The 18,328-nt window shown below is 42.3% G+C and overlaps 1 protein-coding gene and 1 long non-coding RNA gene across 2 annotated transcripts in view; one reads left to right on the forward strand and one right to left on the reverse strand.

Annotated features, from left to right (window-relative positions):
* Nucleotides 1–6,152, reverse strand: part of dlec1 (DLEC1 cilia and flagella associated protein) — a 117,177-nt gene extending 111,025 nt beyond the window's left edge. The window contains exons 1-5 of the mRNA XM_082966029.1: nucleotides 6,031–6,152; nucleotides 5,837–5,929; nucleotides 5,080–5,220; nucleotides 1,148–1,304; nucleotides 215–325 (exon numbers count right to left, since the gene is read on the reverse strand). Of these exons, the coding sequence (XP_082822155.1) occupies nucleotides 215–325; nucleotides 1,148–1,304; nucleotides 5,080–5,220; nucleotides 5,837–5,920 (493 nt within the window). The 5' untranslated portion in view covers nucleotides 5,921–5,929; nucleotides 6,031–6,152. The remainder of the gene's footprint in view (nucleotides 1–214; nucleotides 326–1,147; nucleotides 1,305–5,079; nucleotides 5,221–5,836; nucleotides 5,930–6,030) is intronic.
* Nucleotides 6,153–10,080: 3,928 nt separating this feature from the next.
* On the forward strand, nucleotides 10,081–11,810 carry LOC145862339 (uncharacterized). Its single transcript, XR_014381772.1, has 4 exons — nucleotides 10,081–10,391; nucleotides 10,509–10,604; nucleotides 10,790–10,839; nucleotides 10,943–11,810. It is a non-coding gene; the product is annotated as an uncharacterized LOC145862339 (long non-coding RNA).
* Nucleotides 11,811–18,328: the final 6,518 nt, after the last annotated feature.

Below are 18,328 nucleotides of genomic sequence, written 5' to 3' on the forward strand. Positions count from 1 at the left end.
CTGTACCTCTGGGGGCTTTGAGGGGAATACTACTGGGGGCTTTGAGGGGCGTACTACTGTACCTCTGGGGGCTTTGAGGGGAATACTACTGTACCTCTGGGGGCTTTGAGGGGAATACTACTGGGGGCTTTGAGGGGCATACTACTGTACCTCTGGGGGCTTTGAGGGGCATACTACTGTACCTCTGGGGGCTTTGCGGGGCATACTACTGTACCTCTGGGGGCTTTGCGGGGCGGGGTCAGTCCTGTGATGTAGTCTTCAGGACAGATCAGGTTGTTACTCTTCAGAAGGCCGTTGTCAACACACCACATGAAGGTCCACCTGACTGAGGAAACACACACTTATTTTAGGTGGCAAGGCTTATTGCAGTGATCTCTTCACAAGGCTTTTGCAGTGATCTCTTCACAAGGCTTATTGCAGTGATCTCTTCACAATGCTTATTACAGTGATCTCTTCACAAAACACAAGGCTTATTGCAGTGATCTCTTCACAAAGCACAAGGCGTATTGCAGTGATCTCTTCACAAAACATATTGCAGTGATCTCTTCACAAGGCTTATTGCAGTGATCTCTTCACAAGGCTTTTGCAGTGATCTCTTCACAAGGCTTTTGCAGTGATCTCTTCACAAGGCTTATTGCAGTGATCTCTTCACAATGCTTATTACAGTGATCTCTTCACAAAACACAAGGCTTATTGCAGTGATCTCTTCACAAAGCACAAGGCGTATTGCAGTGATCTCTTCACAAAACATATTGCAGTGATCTCTTCACAATACACAAGGCTTATTACAGTGATCTCTTCACAAGGCGTATTGCAGTGATCTCTTCACAAAGCACAAGGCTTATTGCAGTGATCTCTTCCCAAAACACAAGGCTTATTGCAGTGATCTCTTCACAAAACACAAGGCTTATTGCAGTGATCTCTTCACAAAACACAAGGCTTATTGCAGTAATCTCTTCCCAAAACACAAGGCTTATTGCAGTGATCTCTTCCCAAAACACAAGGCTTATTGCAGTGATCTCTTCACAAAGCACAAGGCTTATTGCAGTTATCTCTTCACAAGGCGTCCCACGGTATAGTTTGTAATACCCTAGCTCCTAGAGGCTAGTGATACAGCAGCATTACAGAGTGATCCAGACCAGTGTACCTGGGGGCAGACCCAGCTGCTGGTAGGCCTCTCCCACCTCCTCCACCACCTTGGTGTGGGCCCTGCTCTCTGTGGCCGTGGCCTGGACCCGAGCCTGAATGATGTGGTTCTCCAGCATGTCAGCATCACGCATCCGACGGCTGTACTCTGAATGGACCTGGAGGCTCAAGCAGTGAGAAGTTATGTAGAAAAACACAAACACTGGCACCTTAATTCAGAGGGGTTGAGTTAAATGAGGAAGACACATTTCAGTTGAATACATTCAGTTGGACAACTGACTAGGTATCCCCCCTTTCCCAATATAACTACTGTCTATATATCACACCATCCTATATAACTACTGTCTATATATCACACCATCCTATATAACTACTGTCTATATATCACACCATCCTATATAACTACTGTCTATATATCACACCATCCTATATAACTACTGTCTATATATCACACCATCCTATATAACTACTGTCTATATATCACACCATCCTATATAACTACTGTCTATATATCACACCATCCTATATAACTACTGTCTATATATCACACCATCCTATATAACTACTGTCTATATATCACACCATCCTATATAACTACTGTCTATATATCACACCATCCTATATAACTACTGTCTATATATCACACCATCCTATATAACTACTGTCTATATATCACACCATCCTATATAACTACTGTCTATACATCACACCATCCTATATAACTACTGTCTATATATCACACCATCCTATATAACTACTGTCTATATATCACACCATCCTATATAACTACTGTCTATATATCACACCATCCTATATAACTACTGTCTATATATCACACCATCCTATATAACTACTGTCTATATATCACACCATCCTATATAACTACTGTCTATATATCACACCATCCTATATAACTACTGTCTATATATCACACCATCCTATATAACTACTGTCTATATATCACACCATCCTATATAACTACTGTCTATATATCACACCATCCTATATAACTACTGTCTATACTGTCTATACACACCATCCTATATAACTACTGTCTATATATCACACCATCCTATATAACTACTGTCTATATATCACACCATCCTATATAACTACTGTCTATATATCACACCATCCTATATAACTACTGTCTATATATCACACCATCCTATATAACTACTGTCTATATATCACACCATCCTATATAACTACTGTCTATATATCACACCATCCTATATAACTACTGTCTATATATCACACCATCCTATATAACTACTGTCTATATATCACACCATCCTATATAACTACTGTCTATATATCACACCATCCTATATAACTACTGTCTATATATCACACCATCCTATATAACTACTGTCTACATATCACACCATCCTATATAACTACTGTCTATATATCACACCATCCTATATAACTACTGTCTATATATCACACCATCCTATATAACTACTGTCTATATATCACACCATCCTATATAACTACTGTCTATATATCACACCATCCTATATAACTACTGTCTATATATCACACCATCCTATATAACTACTGTCTATATATCACACCATCCTATATAACTACTGTCTATATATCACACCATCCTATATAACTACTGTCTATATATCACACCATCCTATATAACTACTGTCTATATATCACACCATCCTATATAACTACTGTCTATATATCACACCATCCTATATAACTACTGTCTATATATCACACCATCCTATATAACTACTGTCTATATATCACACCATCCTATATAACTACTGTCTATATATCACACCATCCTATATAACTACTGTCTATATATCACACCATCCTATATAACTACTGTCTATATATCACACCATCCTATATAACTACTGTCTATATATCACACCATCCTATATAACTACTGTCTATATATCACACCATCCTATATAACTACTGTCTATATATCACACCATCCTATATAACTACTGTCTATATATCACACCATCCTATATAACTACTGTCTATATATCACACCATCCTATATAACTACTGTCTATATATCACACCATCCTATATAACTACTGTCTATATATCACACCATCCTATATAACTACTGTCTATATATCACACCATCCTATATAACTACTGTCTATATATCACACCATCCTATATAACTACTCTAGGTATCCCCCTTTCCTTCCCCTTAATTAACATGTTCATTGGTTGCACTGATGCGCCAAATGCAGGTTAGCGTTTCTTGTCATGAATCTTGTTCTGGAGGCAGCTCTGCAGAGTGGTCACTAGCCACAAAGTCATATAGTCTAATTAACCACACAGTTAACCCTAATGTCTAACCCTAATGTCTAACCCTAATGTCTAACCCTAATGTCTAACCCTAACCCCTAATGTCTAACCCTAACCCTAATGTCTAACCCTAATGTCTAACCCTAATGTCTAACCCTAATGTCTAACCCTAACCCTAATGTCTAACCCTAATGTCTAACCCTGATGTCTAACCCTAATGTCTAACCCTAACCCTAATGTCTAACCCTGATGTCTAACCCTAACATTAAATTAAGAGGCCTATGAATCCTACCTTTCACATCACCTGGAATAGGTATCCAATAAGTTTCCCAGTGCCACCATACTGGGCAAGTTACCAGGTTGTTGTCCATCCAGGTAACATGGCTAACAAGGCTGGTTGTTATTAAACAAATAATATGGTTCATGAAATGATTCAATTTGACCCGCAAATTCGCAGTAAAACATAATAATGTCGGCCTAGCTCCGGCATAGAGTCCTACCATTGGAACTGTTAGTTCCAAAGACAGCAACAGAGCTGAATCAGACTTCGCTGTGCTTATATGCTCATGATCCTCACAGGTTTGGTGCAAAGGGACGTGAACAGTCTGCAGTCTACCTCACTCTCCAACCAAGGTGCATGAATTGATGAGCAAACTGAAGAGAAAATTCTGCACCTCTTTGACGACAGTGCTTCTTTATAATAAATTGACACATAGCCATCTGTGTTTTCTAGAGAACAAACTGAAGGAGGCTTTTGTATATATTTCATAATGAACTCCTATCAGTTCAGTGACCTATCACAATTGGATAAGACACAAAACATGCTGTGATTGGTAAATGAGTTGCAAAAACCTGACCAAAAAAGGCGATCTTGAAGCATATAAACACATCTTTTATTTAAATTATCTTTGATATAAAAGCCTCCATTTTCTATCTCTAAATGAAACTGATGAAGGTCAACACACACACACACACACACACACACACACACACACACACACACACACACACACACACACACACACACACACACACACACACACACACACACACACACAGTTTGCACAGGGCAGTGAGGGCACATATCTAGCTAGCTGTGTTTTGTAGTTGTTGAATGGGTTAGGGTTAGTTGTTGAATTGGTTAGGGTTAGTTGTTGAATGGGTTAGGGTTAGTTGTTGAATGGGTTAGGGTTAGTTGTTGAATTGGTTAGGGTTAGTTGTTGAATGGGTTAGGGTTAGTTGTTGAATGGGTTAGGGTTAGTTGTTGAATGGGTTAGGGTTAGTTGTTGAATGGGTTAGGGTTAGGGTTAGTTGTTGAATGGGTTAGGGTTAGGGTTAGTTGTTGAATGGGTTAGGGTTAGTTGTTGAATGGGTTAGGGTTAGTTGTTGAATGGGTTAGGGTTAGTTGTTGAATGGGTTAGGGTTAGTTGTTGAATGGGTTAGGGTTAGGGTTAGTTGTTGAATGGGTTAGGGTTAGGGTTAGTTGTTGAATGGGTTAGGGTTAGGGTTAGTTGTTGAATGGGTTAGGGTTAGGGTTAGTTGTTGAATGGGATAGGGTTAGGGTTAGTTGTTGAATGGGTTAGGGTTAGTTGTTGAATGGGTTAGGGTTAGTTGTTGAATGGGCAGCTTAGCTACCTGTTGAAGATCCTCCACATATTTGTCATGGTAGTTGTTGTCTCCCCTTCTTGTCTTGGTGAGAATGGCAACTGTGTCTTTCCCAATAATCTCTGTTGTGTAGAGATCCTTGAAGATGCTTGCCAATAAATGTGAAATGTCCTATTGGAAAATATAGCGTAGCATTAGACTTAGGAGTATAACAATAGTCAATAACTGATCTTGAATGAAACACACTGACATTCCCACATAGTTCAGCCTACTAATTATCCAGCAGCAGACCACCCTGCATCCCACTGCTGGCTTGCCTCTGAAGCTAAGCAGGGTTGGTCCTGGTCGGTCGCTGTACAGGAGACCAGATGCTGCTGGAAGTGGTGTTAGAGGCCCTCTGGTCCCCAAAAAATATCCCAATGCCCCAGGGTAGTGATTGGGGACATTGCCCTAATCACTGTGTAGGGTGCAGTCTTTTGGATTGGACGTTAAACAGGTGTCTTGACTCTCTGTGGTCTTTAAAAATCCCATGCTACTTATCGTAATAGTAGGGGTGTATAACCCTGGTGTCCTGGCTAAATTCCCAATCTGGACATCATACCATCATGGCCACCTAATCATCCCCAGCGTCCAACGGACTAATTCCTCTCCCCTGTAACTATTTCCCAGTTTGTTGCTGTAAATGAAAACGTGTTCTCAGTCAATTGACCTGATAAAATAAGGGTAAAAAAAGCCAATCTACTGTAAGAATCAAACGGGCATGATAAAATCGTTAGTTAGTGCTAACCTGTGTATTTTCTGATGCAGGTCGATGACGGTTCATGGACGGGTCTAACCCTGTTTGGGGTCTTAGCTCAGATTCCTCAAGCATGGTTGCAGTCTGTTGGGCCAAACAGTTGTGAGGCTAATTAAGTCAACGACAAAACACACATGATTCATCTATAATTCATGCGTAAATCCTTTATTATGTGGTTCACAAACCTGGTAAAGTGTGAAAGTAGCACATCTCTCCCGTTTCAGCCGCTAGCTCTTTGTGTACAAGCAGTAACCATAGAAACGGTCCGTGTTTCTTAAAGGGCCAGAGCGTTTTACCCAAAACTCCTTCATTGGTTAGCTACACGGAAGTCAACAATAACATTTAGAAATGTGCACTAAAATCTTTACTCTATCAAATACTATTGCTGTCATATTTTCAAGTAGTAACCATAGAAAAAAATGAAAATTGTTTTGCCAACCTAATCAGTCCAGTGCTACTATTTGCTTGATTAAAAGTGCAAGAATTCAGCAGGAATCAACTATTACAGAATCACTTGATCTCATGCCATCTGCTGCTGTTGTGGTTTCCAACAGGATCCAGCATGTCTGCTATACTGCACCCGCTCTGCCAGGATCCAGCATGTCTGCTATACTGCACCCGCTCTGCCAGGATCCAGCATGTCTGCTATACTGCACCCGTTCTGCCAGGATCCAGCATGTCTGCTATACTGCACCCGCTCTGCCAGGATCCAGCACGTCTGCTATACTGCACCCGCTCTGCCAGGATCCAGCACGTCTGCTATACTGCACCCGCTCTGCCAGGATCCAGCATGTCTGCTATACTGCACCCGCTCTGCCAGGATCCAGCACGTCTGCTATACTGCACCCGCTCTGCCAGGATCCAGCACGTCTGCTATACTGCACCCGCTCTGCCAGGATCCAGCATGTCTGCTATACTGCACCCGCTCTGCCAGGATCCAGCATGTCTGCTATACTGCACCCGCTCTGCCAGGATCCAGCATGTCTGCTATACTGCACCCGTTCTGCCAGGATCCAGCATGTCTGCTATACTGCACCCGCTCTGCCAGGATCCAGCACGTCTGCTATACTGCACCCGCTCTGCCAGGATCCAGCACGTCTGCTATACTGCACCCGCTCTGCCAGGATCCAGCATGTCTGCTATACTGCACCCGCTCTGCCAGGATCCAGCACGTCTGCTATACTGCACCCGCTCTGCCAGGATCCAGCACGTCTGCTATACTGCACCCGCTCTGCCAGGATCCAGCACGTCTGCTATACTGCACCCGCTCTGCCAGGATCCAGCACGTCTGCTATACTGCACCCGCTCTGCCAGGATCCAGCATGTCTGCTATACTTATTTATGTCGAAATGAATATGCATTCAAAACGCCAGGCTTGTGAGTGGTTATTCACTGCAGTTCACAGCCTAGACTAGACTTTTGGACTCACTTGAAAACAATAATAACGTTCTTCATGACATTGTGTTATTGTGGCCGAGGTAGGATACATCTATTGTCCCTAAAAAACTGAAACATTAGGGTAGCTTTTCCAGCTGCATACCCGGGAGCTGGGAAATCGGAGAGAGCGCACTTAGTGTAGGCTATCTATGATTTCTTTATGCGATATGTTTTATTTCACTGTCTAAATTGACATGATATATTCACTGCAGTATTGAGCTTCTAAATGATGGGTTAATATGTGTATGCTTCTAACTTGGACTACACTGCGTGCACAATTATTAGGCAAGTGAGTATTCTGATCTTATCATTATTTCTATTCACATGTTCGAACTCCAAACCATATAAACTTGAATGCTTATTGGATTTAATCATTTTCAGGTGATATGCATTTGTGTAATGAGGGAGGGTGTGGCGAAAGTGAATTACACCTTATATCAAGGTGTGCGTATTTGTTAGGCAGCCTCATTACCTCAGGTAAAATGGGCCAAATAAGAGATTTAACTGACACTGAAAAGCCAAAAATGTAAAATGCCTTTCAGACGGATGCGACACTCTTTAAATAGCTGAACTATTGAGGTGTGACCACCGGACATTCAAACGTTTTGTTGCGAATAGTGAACTGGGGTGAAAAAAACGCATGGGGAAGAAAAGGCGCAAATTAACTGAAAAAGACAAGAGAAGAATTAAACGTCAAACTACCAGGAACCCATTATCCCACAGCGCCACCGTATTCCAGAACTGCAACCTACCTGGAGTGTTCAGAAGTACAAAGTGTAATAACCTGTTCCACTACTGAAGACATTGGCTCTAATCTAGTGGAGTAATAACATGTTCCACTACTGAAGACATTGGCTCTAATCTAGTGGAGTAATAACCTGTTCCACTACTGAAGACATTGGCTCTAATCTAGTGGAGTAATAACCTGTTCCACTACTGAAGACATTGGCTCTAATCTAGGTTGTGCTTTTAGATTGAGAGAGAATTAACAACTAAGCAATATTTTTTCACTTCCCAAATCCCAGCCTGGTCTGTTTGGTCTGTATCGTAATCATTCCTGGAAGTCTATGTTGCACCTCTGGGTTTAAAAACCCTGTATCAGTCTGGTATTTCTACAGTAAGTCAAACAATTGTATTATATTTAAGTCTTCTGTGATGTATATAGAGTGTAATATATATAATTTATAATATAATATCACTCAGGGTGACCCTGATTTAACCCTGCAGTTATCAGGAATCAAGGTAAGACACAGACGCAGACTGTTGAAGTAACAATTTTTACTGTAGCAACAGGGGCAGGCAAAGACAGGTCAAGGCAGGCAGGGGTCGATAATCCAGGGTAAGGCAAAGGTACAGGACGGCAGGAAGGCTCAGGGTCAGGGGCAGGCAGAGAGGTCAGGCGGGCGGGTACAGGATCAAGGCAGGCAAAGGTCAAAAACCAGGAGGACAAGAAAAGAGAGGCTGGGAAATGATAGGAGCTGACAGGGAAAACGCTGGTAAACTTGAACGAACAAGACGAACTGTCAACAAACAGACAGAGAACACAGGTATAAATACACAGGGGATAATTGGGAAGATGGGCGACACCTGGAGGTGGGTGGACAGGTGAAACAGATCAGGGCGTGACAGCAGTAAAAGATTTTAATGACAGTAAAAGCTCTGGAGGCTAAGAAGTATTGTGTATGCAGTGCACACCTGAAGCACATTCAGACTTTTTCCCCGTGGGCGGACTGGTGTGTCTAAAACAGGGTGTGTCGGCCACCTGTCACAGACAATCAGAAACCGTTCTGTTGTTACTGTTGTGAAACAGACTGTCCTGTACAGAGTGGAGGGTGAGGTGGAGGATGTCAGTGAAAATTACAGCTCAGCACAATGAGACTGACTGGTCCTGTTTATACATAACCAATCACATTACAGTGAGACTGACTGGTCCTGTTTATACACAACCAATCACATTACAGTGAGACTGACTGGTCCTGTTTATACACAACCAATCACATTACAGTGAGACTGACTGGTCCTGTTTATACACAACCAATCACATTACAGTGAGACTGACTGGTCCTGTTTATACACAACCAATCACATTACAGTGAGACTGGACTGGTCCTGTTTATACACAACCAATCACATTACAGTGAGACTGACTGGTCCTGTTTATACACAACCAATCACATTACAGTGAGACTGACTGGTCCTGTTTATACTCAACCAATCAGTCTACTCTCAGTAGATTGGCCTGCACTCTTATCATGTGGTGTGGGACACCCAAAGAGGTGATCGATAAAACACTTTGTAGTTCCCTGTGGGCTTGGCCAAACAGACTGTATTTTCACATCAGCACCCCGAGCAGCACAGTCAGTGCCTGGGACAAAGCTGCCTTCTGCTGGGTACAATAGAACAACACACTAAGGCCTCTGTCTCTGTTCCATCTATTGCTAAGCAGGAGCCTTGTGCTCTGTTGATGTTGATACACACTATTGCCCAATTGTCTGTTTCTCAACAGAATTCTGACGTACAGTGAGCTCCAAATGTACAGTGGCACCTTTTTTGTTGAACTGGCTCTGTACTCCAGCTTTAAATGATACAATAAATATGAGCTTTAAATGCAAACTGTCAGCTTTAATTTTAGGCGATTTTTCATCCATATCAGGTGAACCGTTCAGAAATTACAGCACTTTTTGTACATAGTCCCCCATATATGTGTATTAAAGTTGTCGAAAGTTTAGTATTTGGTCCCATATTTCTAGCGTGCAATGATTACATCAACCCACCTCTAGCACGCGCTCCAGCAGGTATATCTCACTGGTCATCCCCAAAGCCAACGCCGCCTTTCCTTCCAGTTCTCTGCTGCCAGTGCCTGGAACGAATTGCAAAAATTGCTGAAGCTGGAGACTTATATTTCCCTCACTAACTTTAAACATCAGCTATCTGAGCAGCTAACCGATCGCTGCAGCTGTACATAGTCCATCTGTAAATAGCCCACCCAATCCACAGACTACAAATGTCGGTGATGTTTGTGTCCAGTATGAAGGAAGTTAAAGTTAGTTGTTGGTGACCTGCAGCGATACAGACGAAGAGTACCTGCTGTCCCGAAGGCTTCTGCCCTGTAAGTAGATATACAAGTTATTATTCATGTTTTCTTTAGATCATTTTTTCAAGCATTAGATACAGTTTAGGGTCGATCCTTTACAGTACAAAAGGGAGAATATACTGCATGTTTCAGACGACCTTGGCTACGGTGCTAACAGTCAGAGTGAAGCAGAGACAGATCAGACTCCAGATCATGTTGTAGTTGAGGGAAGCAGCACAACGGACAAAGGTATGATACGCCTTATCATTTCATGTATTCAATGCACACTGATATCACTTCTTTTTATTAAAGTGATACTAGCACCTGCAACAAGTTATCTCAGATGTGCGAGTGCTTTTTTTGAATGATGTATTCAATAGTGAAATTGTTTAATGTTGATGGAACACTAATCAACTTTGAAATAATGACAACAGAACCGACCAGATTCTCCACAGAGGAGTTTCCCGTTTCAACTACCGACAAGGTAAAGCAGTAAAACGGTGCACGTTTAAAGCATGAAACCTCTTTCCTGTCAGAGCCTTTCATAATGTTTTTTGCTGTTTTTTTTTGTATTTTTTTATCTCCAGCGTGTCCTTTACAGGATCTATAAAGAGGAAACCAACGAGCAGAGAACAATCCTCAGAATCGTAAATGCTCTTACCACTCTGGAGGACTTCAAGAGACTATCCCTTTGGTGTCTGAGGGTGTGAGTACAATTCTAATACATGTGATGTCTTGCTCAACATGTGGCAGTAACTTACAGTAACTGGTAACACTAGTATTACTGTGTTGATTTCACAATTTGATGCTCACTGTCTTCTAATTATCTACAGTCTATACACCAGGTTAGCCCAGCTAGTAGCAGACGCCAGGTTAGCCCAGCTAATAGCAGATGCCAGGTTAGCCCAGCTAGTAACAGACACCAGGTTAGCCCAGCTAATAGCAGACGCCAGGTTAGCCCAGCTAATAGAAGACGCCAGGTTAGCCCAACTAATAGCAGACGCCAGGTTAGCCCAGCTAGTAGCAGACGCCAGGTTAGCCCAGCTAGTAGCAGACGCCAGGTTAGCCCAGCTAATAGCAGACGCCAGGTTAGCCCAGCTAGTAGCAGACGCCAGGTTAGCCCAGCTAGTAGCAGACGCCAGGTTAGCCCATCTAGTAGCAGACGCCAGGTTAGCCCAGCTAGTAGCAGACGCCAGGTTAGCCCAGCTAGTAGCAGACGCCAGGTTAGCCCAGCTAGTAGCAGACGCCAGGTTAGCCCAGCTAGTAGCAGACGCCAGGTTAGCCCAGCTAGTAGCAGACGCCAGGTTAGCCCAGCTAGTAGCAGACGCCAGGTTAGCCCAGCTAGTAGCAGACGCCAGGTTAGCCCAGCTAGATAGCAGACGCCAGGTTAGCCCAGCTAGTAGCAGACGCCAGGTTAGCCCAGCTAGTAGCAGACGCCAGGTTAGCCCAGCTAGTAGCAGACGCCGGAGCCCGCTGTCAGCCCGGGCCAGCTAGTAGCAGACACCAGGTTAGCCCAGCTAATAGCAGAAATGGAGACCAATGATGTAAGTATACAAATGTAGTAATTAATGTTATGTCTGTAACGGAAACATCTCCCCTCGTACACATTGTATTAACAGTGTGACTTTATTTCTCTCAATAGGTGAAAGCTCTTGTCGTGTGTCATATCCTAGACTAACAGCAGACATGTCCATGAACGTGTCCTGTCTTGTTACCTGACGGTATGGTTTTTTAAATATTTATTTTAACTAGGCAAGTCAGTTAAGAACAAATTATTATTTTCAATGACAGCCTATCCCGGCCAAACGTGTGCCACCCTATGGGACTCCTAATCACGGCCGGATGTGATACAGTGGATTTGAACCAGGGACTGTAGTGAGGCCTCTTGCACTGAGATGCAGAAGTGCCTTAGACCACCTCGCCACTCGGGAGCCTATGCAGAAGTGCAGACTGACTGAACTTAAATAATAAAATAAAAAAATTAAATGACTGCTCTCTTGGTTCATATGCATTCATTTAATTGCGAAAGTACTTGAATCCTTATAAACTCTAAACCAAAACAGGATGTTCAGATAAACGGCAAGATTGTTCTTCCTCGGTGTGTGGGAGCTGATCCTGGGAAAGGAGACCATTGCATCCTTTGGGTGCGTGTCCACTTAATGATATATTGAAGACCCAATACTTATTCCCATGTCATTCAAAATGGCTGGTACATGAGGTCTCATGAGATACACATGTATATAATATTTTCAAGTCGATAAGGATTTTTTAGCTGGTTCTCGCTCCCCTCTGGAAAATACATTCACCCCCACATCACATCTGACTACCATATACAAATCACATCTAACTACCATACAAATCACATCGAACTACCATACAAATCACATCGAACTACCATATACAAATCACATCGAACTACCATATACAAATCACATCGAACTACCATATACAAATCACATCTGACTACCATATACAAATCACATCTGACTACCATATACAAATCACATCTGACTACCATATACAAATCACATCTGACTACCATATACAAATCACATCTGACTACCATATACAAATCACATCTGACTACCATATACAAATCACATCTGACTACCATATACAAATCACATCTGACTACCATATACAAATCACATCATACTACCATACAAATCACATCTAACTGCCATATACAAATCACATCTAACTGCCATATACAAATCACATCTAACTACCATACGAATCACATCATACTACGGTATGTGATTGACCGGCTCAAATTGTTCTGAAGTAGAAAACATTTAAATTGTTTTTACATTGAATAAAAGTAGAGACTCAGAGCTACTAAATGGTATATCATACACTGCATTTGAGGATCAATGGGAAGGTAATTCTACTTTGAAAGTTGATAAACTTGTAAACTCACTTTTGAGAAAAGGGCCTTTGAATGTTTTGGTACCTACTGGAGAGCCCTTCTTAGCCCCACCCATTCAGGATTGTTCACACGCTCTTAAGCCGGCACCACCCATCTCTAAGGATTCACATGTAAGGTCATGTGCTAAACAGTGAGTAGTGTAGTAAAGATGAAGACTAAAAGTAGTAGTAGCCTACAATAAGGAACAATTCCAGGTAAACTGAAAGTGTGTAGACAAAAATATTTGATAAATATTAGATGACGCTTATCCAGAAACACTGGTCTAAATTGATGGGTCATGTGAGAGAAATGCTGTAACTCACAGCCACATCCAGTGGTGAAAAAAGTACAAAAGTGTCATACTTGAGTAAAAGTATAAATCATTTGAATTTCCTTATATTAAACCAGACTGCATAATTTTTGTAAAAAATGTTTTTATTGATGGATAGCCTGGGGAACACTCCAACACTCAGACATCATTTACAAACAAAGCATTTGTGTTTAGTGAGTCCTCCAGATCAGAGGCAGTAGGGATGACCAGGGATGTTCTCTGTTTAGTGAATCCGTCAGATCAGAGGCAGTAGGGATGACCAGAGATGTTCTCTGTTTAGTGAGTCCTCCAGATCAGAGGCAGTAGGGATGACCAGGGATGTTCTCTGTTTAGTGAGTCCTCCAGATCAGAGGCAGTAGGGATGACCAGGGATGTTCTCTTGATAAGTGTGTGAATTGGACAATTTTCCTGTCAAAATGTAACAAGTACTTTTGTGTGTCAGGGAAAATGTATGGAGTAAAAAGTACATTATTTTCTTTCAGAATGTAGTGAAGTAAAAGTTGCCAAAAATATAAATAGTAATGTAATGTACAGATACCCCCCAAAAAATACTTAAGTAGGACTTAAGTACTTTTGACCACTACCCAAATGCCTTCACACCAGTACATTAGCATACTTTATATACTGATACATGCGCTTATCACATAGTATTCCATATGTAACTTAAGGCCATGCAACCAGAGTTGGAACCTGACACGGAATCCAAACTGGCTGCGTGCGTGTGCCATCTTGTATAAATGTATTTTGTCCCCCCACACCAAACGCGATCACGACACGCAGGTTAAAATATCAAAACAAACTGAACCGATTACATTAATTTGGGGACAGGTCGAAAAGCATTAAACACACTGTTACACTAACTAATTTGTCCAATTCAGCTAGCTTGCTGTTGCTAGCTAATTTGTCCTGGGATATAAACATTGAGTTGTTATTTTACCTGAAATGCACAAGGTCCTCTACTTCGACAATTAATCCACATAAAACGGTCAACCGAATAGTTTCTAGTCATCTCTCCTCCTTCCAGGCTTTCTCGTCTTTGAACTTATATGGTGATTGGCATCTGAACTTTCATAGTATTGCCACGATGACTGACAACACAGTTCGTCTTTCAATCACCCACGTGGGTATAACCAATGAGGAGATGGCACGTGGGAATCTGCTTCTATAAACCAATGAGGAGATGGCACGTGGGTACCTGCTTCTATAAACCAATGAGGAGATGGCATGTGGGTACCTGCTTCTATTAACCAATGAGGAGATGGCACGTGGGTATCTGCTTCTATAAACCAATGAGGAGATGGCACGTGGGTATCTGCTTCTATTAACCAATGAGGAGATGGCACGTGGGTATCTGCTTCTATAAACCAATGAGGAGATGGCACGTGGGTATCTGCTTCTATAAACCAATGAGGAGACGGGGGAGGCAGGACTTGCAGCGCGATCTGCATCACAAATAGAACTGACTTCTATTTTAGCCCTTGGCAACGCAGATGCTCATTTACACGTGCGAGCAGTGTGGGTGCAATAATTGAATAATATAGATTTCTAAGTTTATTTTGCAATGCTCACGCACGCGACGTGAGCGGTGTAGTCAGCGTGTCAGTGAGGTGCACATGTCCAGTACATAAACAGATGCATGCACCATATATTTATGTGGTGGACACTTGATACAGGTCACATGATATTGTTGTGGTATGTCACAAAATCCTGTTACGACCACACATGTCAATATTAATTTTATATATCAATATTTAGCTAAGTTTTGCTAAGTGGATGGGTCTCAACAGAAGGTGTAAACGGTACAGCCAAATGGTTACTTGCATTGTTGCAATATCAGAAATAGATGTGTCAATGTAAATAAAATAATATACAGTATGTACAAGAACAATATAAATAACTATATCAGTGTCAAAGTGAACCAAATAGGTTCAATGTTAGCCATTTGAACTTCAGATGGCTAGCTAACAACATTGTTAACAAACATGCCCCCATAAAGAAAATGTGAATTAAACACAGGTTCAACCATGATCTGGCAGTGTTACTCCACCTCAAGAATCCCATTTGGTGAAAGGCTCGGTACACGCATACTCAGGCTGACTGGCTCTCGTTCAGGCAAATGAGTAATAAGTTCACTCAGGCTATCCGGAAGGCCAAAGTTAGTTACTTTAAGGAGCAGTTCTCTCTCTGTGGGTCTAACCCCAAGATGTTCTGGAAAATGGTTAAAGACTTGGAGAATAAACCCTCCTCACAGCTGCCCATGTCCCTTAATGTTGATGATGTGGTTGTTACTGACAAGAAGCACATGGCTGAGCTCTTTAATCACCACTTCATTAAGTCAGGATTCCTATTTGACTCAGCCACGCCTCCTTGTCCGTCCAACATTTCCTCATCTCCCACCCCTTCTAATGCAACTAGCCCCAATGCTTCTCCATCTTTCTCCCCTGCCCCGCTACACAGCTTCTCCCTGCAGGCGGTCACTGAGTCTGAAGTGCTAAAGGAGCTCATTAAACTTGATCCCAAAAAACATCTGGGTCAAAGGGTTTAGACCGTTCCTTCTTTAAGGTTGCTGCCCCTATAATCGCCAAGCCTGTCTCTCCTTTCTGGGGAGGTTCCCATTGCTTGGAAGGCAGCCACGGTTCATCCTTTATTTAAAGGGGGAGATCAAGCTGATCCTAACTGTTATAGGCCTATTTCTATTTTACCCCGTTTATCAAAAGTGTTGGAAAAACGTGTCAATAATCAACTGACTGGCTTTCTTGATGTCTATAGTATTCTCTCTGGTATGCAATCTGGTCCACTCAGGTTATGGATGTGTCAGTGCAACCTTAAAGGTCCTCAATGACGTCACCATTGCCCTTGATTCTAAGCAATGTTGTGCTGCTATTTTTATTGACTTGGCCAAAGCTTTTGATACGGTAGATCATTATATTCTTATTGATGAGTCTTTGGCCTGGTTCGCTAACTACCTCTCTCAAAGAGTGCAGTGTATAAAATCAGAACATCTGCTGTCTCAGCCACTGCCTGTCACCAAGGGAGTACCCCAAGGCTCGATCCTAGGCCCCACACGCTTCTCAATTTACATCAACAACATAGTTCAGGCAGTAGGAAGCTCTCTCATCCATTTATATGCAGATGATACAGTCTTATACTCAGCTGGCCCCTCCCCGGATTTTGTGTTAAACGCTCTACCACAAAGCTTTCTTAGTGTCCAACAAGCTTTCTCTGCCCTTAACCTTGTTCTTAACACCTCCAAAAAAAGGTCATGTGGTTTGATAACAAGAATGCCCCTCTCCCCACTGGTGTGATTACTACCTCTGAGGGTTTAGAGCTTGAGGTAGTCACCTCATACAAGTATTTGGGATTATGGCTAGATGGTACACTGTCCTCTCAGCACATTTCAAAGCTGCAGGCTAAAGTTAAATCTAGACTTGGTTTCCTCTATCGTAAATCACTCCTCTTTCACCCCAGCAGCCAAACTAACCCTGATTCAGATCACCATCCTACCCATGCTAGATTATGGAGATATACATTTATAGATCGGCAGGTAAGGGTGATCTCGAGCGGCTAGATGTTCTTTACCATTCGGCCATCAGATTTGCCACCAATGCTCCTTATAGGACACATCACTGCACTCTATACTCCTCTGTAAACTGGTCATCTCTGTTTACCCGTCGCAAGACCCACTAGTTGATGCTTATTTATAAAACCCTCTTAGGCCTCACTCCCCCCTATCTGAGATATCTACTGCAGCCCTCATCCTCCACGTACAACATCCGTTCTGACAGTCACATTCTGTTAAAGGTATCACATTTCAGGTATGACTCAGATGCAGACAGTGTCTAAGAAACAAAAGTTTATTTCTAAAACAGGGGGAGGCAAACGACAGGTCAAAGGCAGGCAGAGGTCAGTAATCCAGAGAGGTGGGGCAAGGTATAGAACAGCAGGCAGTCTCAGGGTCAGGGCAGGCAGAATTGTCAAAACCGGGAAGGACTAGAAAACAGGCGCAAGAAAAAGGCAGGAGCTGGGGAACAAATGCTGGTAGGTTTCACGAACAAACGAACTGGCATCAGACAAACGGAGAACACAGGTATAAATACACTGGGGATAATGGGGAAGATGGGCGACACCTGGAGGAGGGTGGAGACAAGCACAAAGACAGGTGAAACAGATCAGGGTGTGACAAAAGGTCCCCAAAGCGAACACATCCCTGGGTCGCTCGTCTTTTCAGTTTGCTGCAGCTAGCGACTGGAACGAGCTGCAGCAAACACTCAAACTGGACAGTTTCTCAATCTATTCATTCAAAGACTGACTTGCCTTGCGAAAATGGAAAAAAAGGTTTGGATCCTTAAGATGTAAAATAAAGGTTAAATAAAAAATAAAAATAAAGCTTTAACTATCAATACAACCCGATTGTGGTTAATTTATCTACTAATTTGATTAGCTTTTTTAAGTGTCACTAAAACCTGCTTTAACATGGTAGAATTTACATCTCCATTTCGGATAGCCTATCAGAGATAGTGTTTATGTAGGTTGGACTTTTCATTGGTATTATTGCTTTTGGTCTGAGAATGAATAGGTTTTTATTGGATAGCCTGTGGGTCTGAGACCTGCCATGGGGGAGAATGAATAGGTTTTTATTGGATAGCCTGTGGGTCTGAGACCTGCCATGGGGGAGAATGAATAGGTTTTTATTGGATAGCCTGTGGGTCTGAGACCTGCCATGGGGGAGAATGA

Source organism: Salmo salar, chromosome 19 (genome assembly GCF_965601325.2).
Source record: "Salmo salar chromosome 19, fSalSal1, whole genome shotgun sequence".
Taxonomy (NCBI): Eukaryota; Metazoa; Chordata; class Actinopteri; order Salmoniformes; family Salmonidae; genus Salmo; species Salmo salar.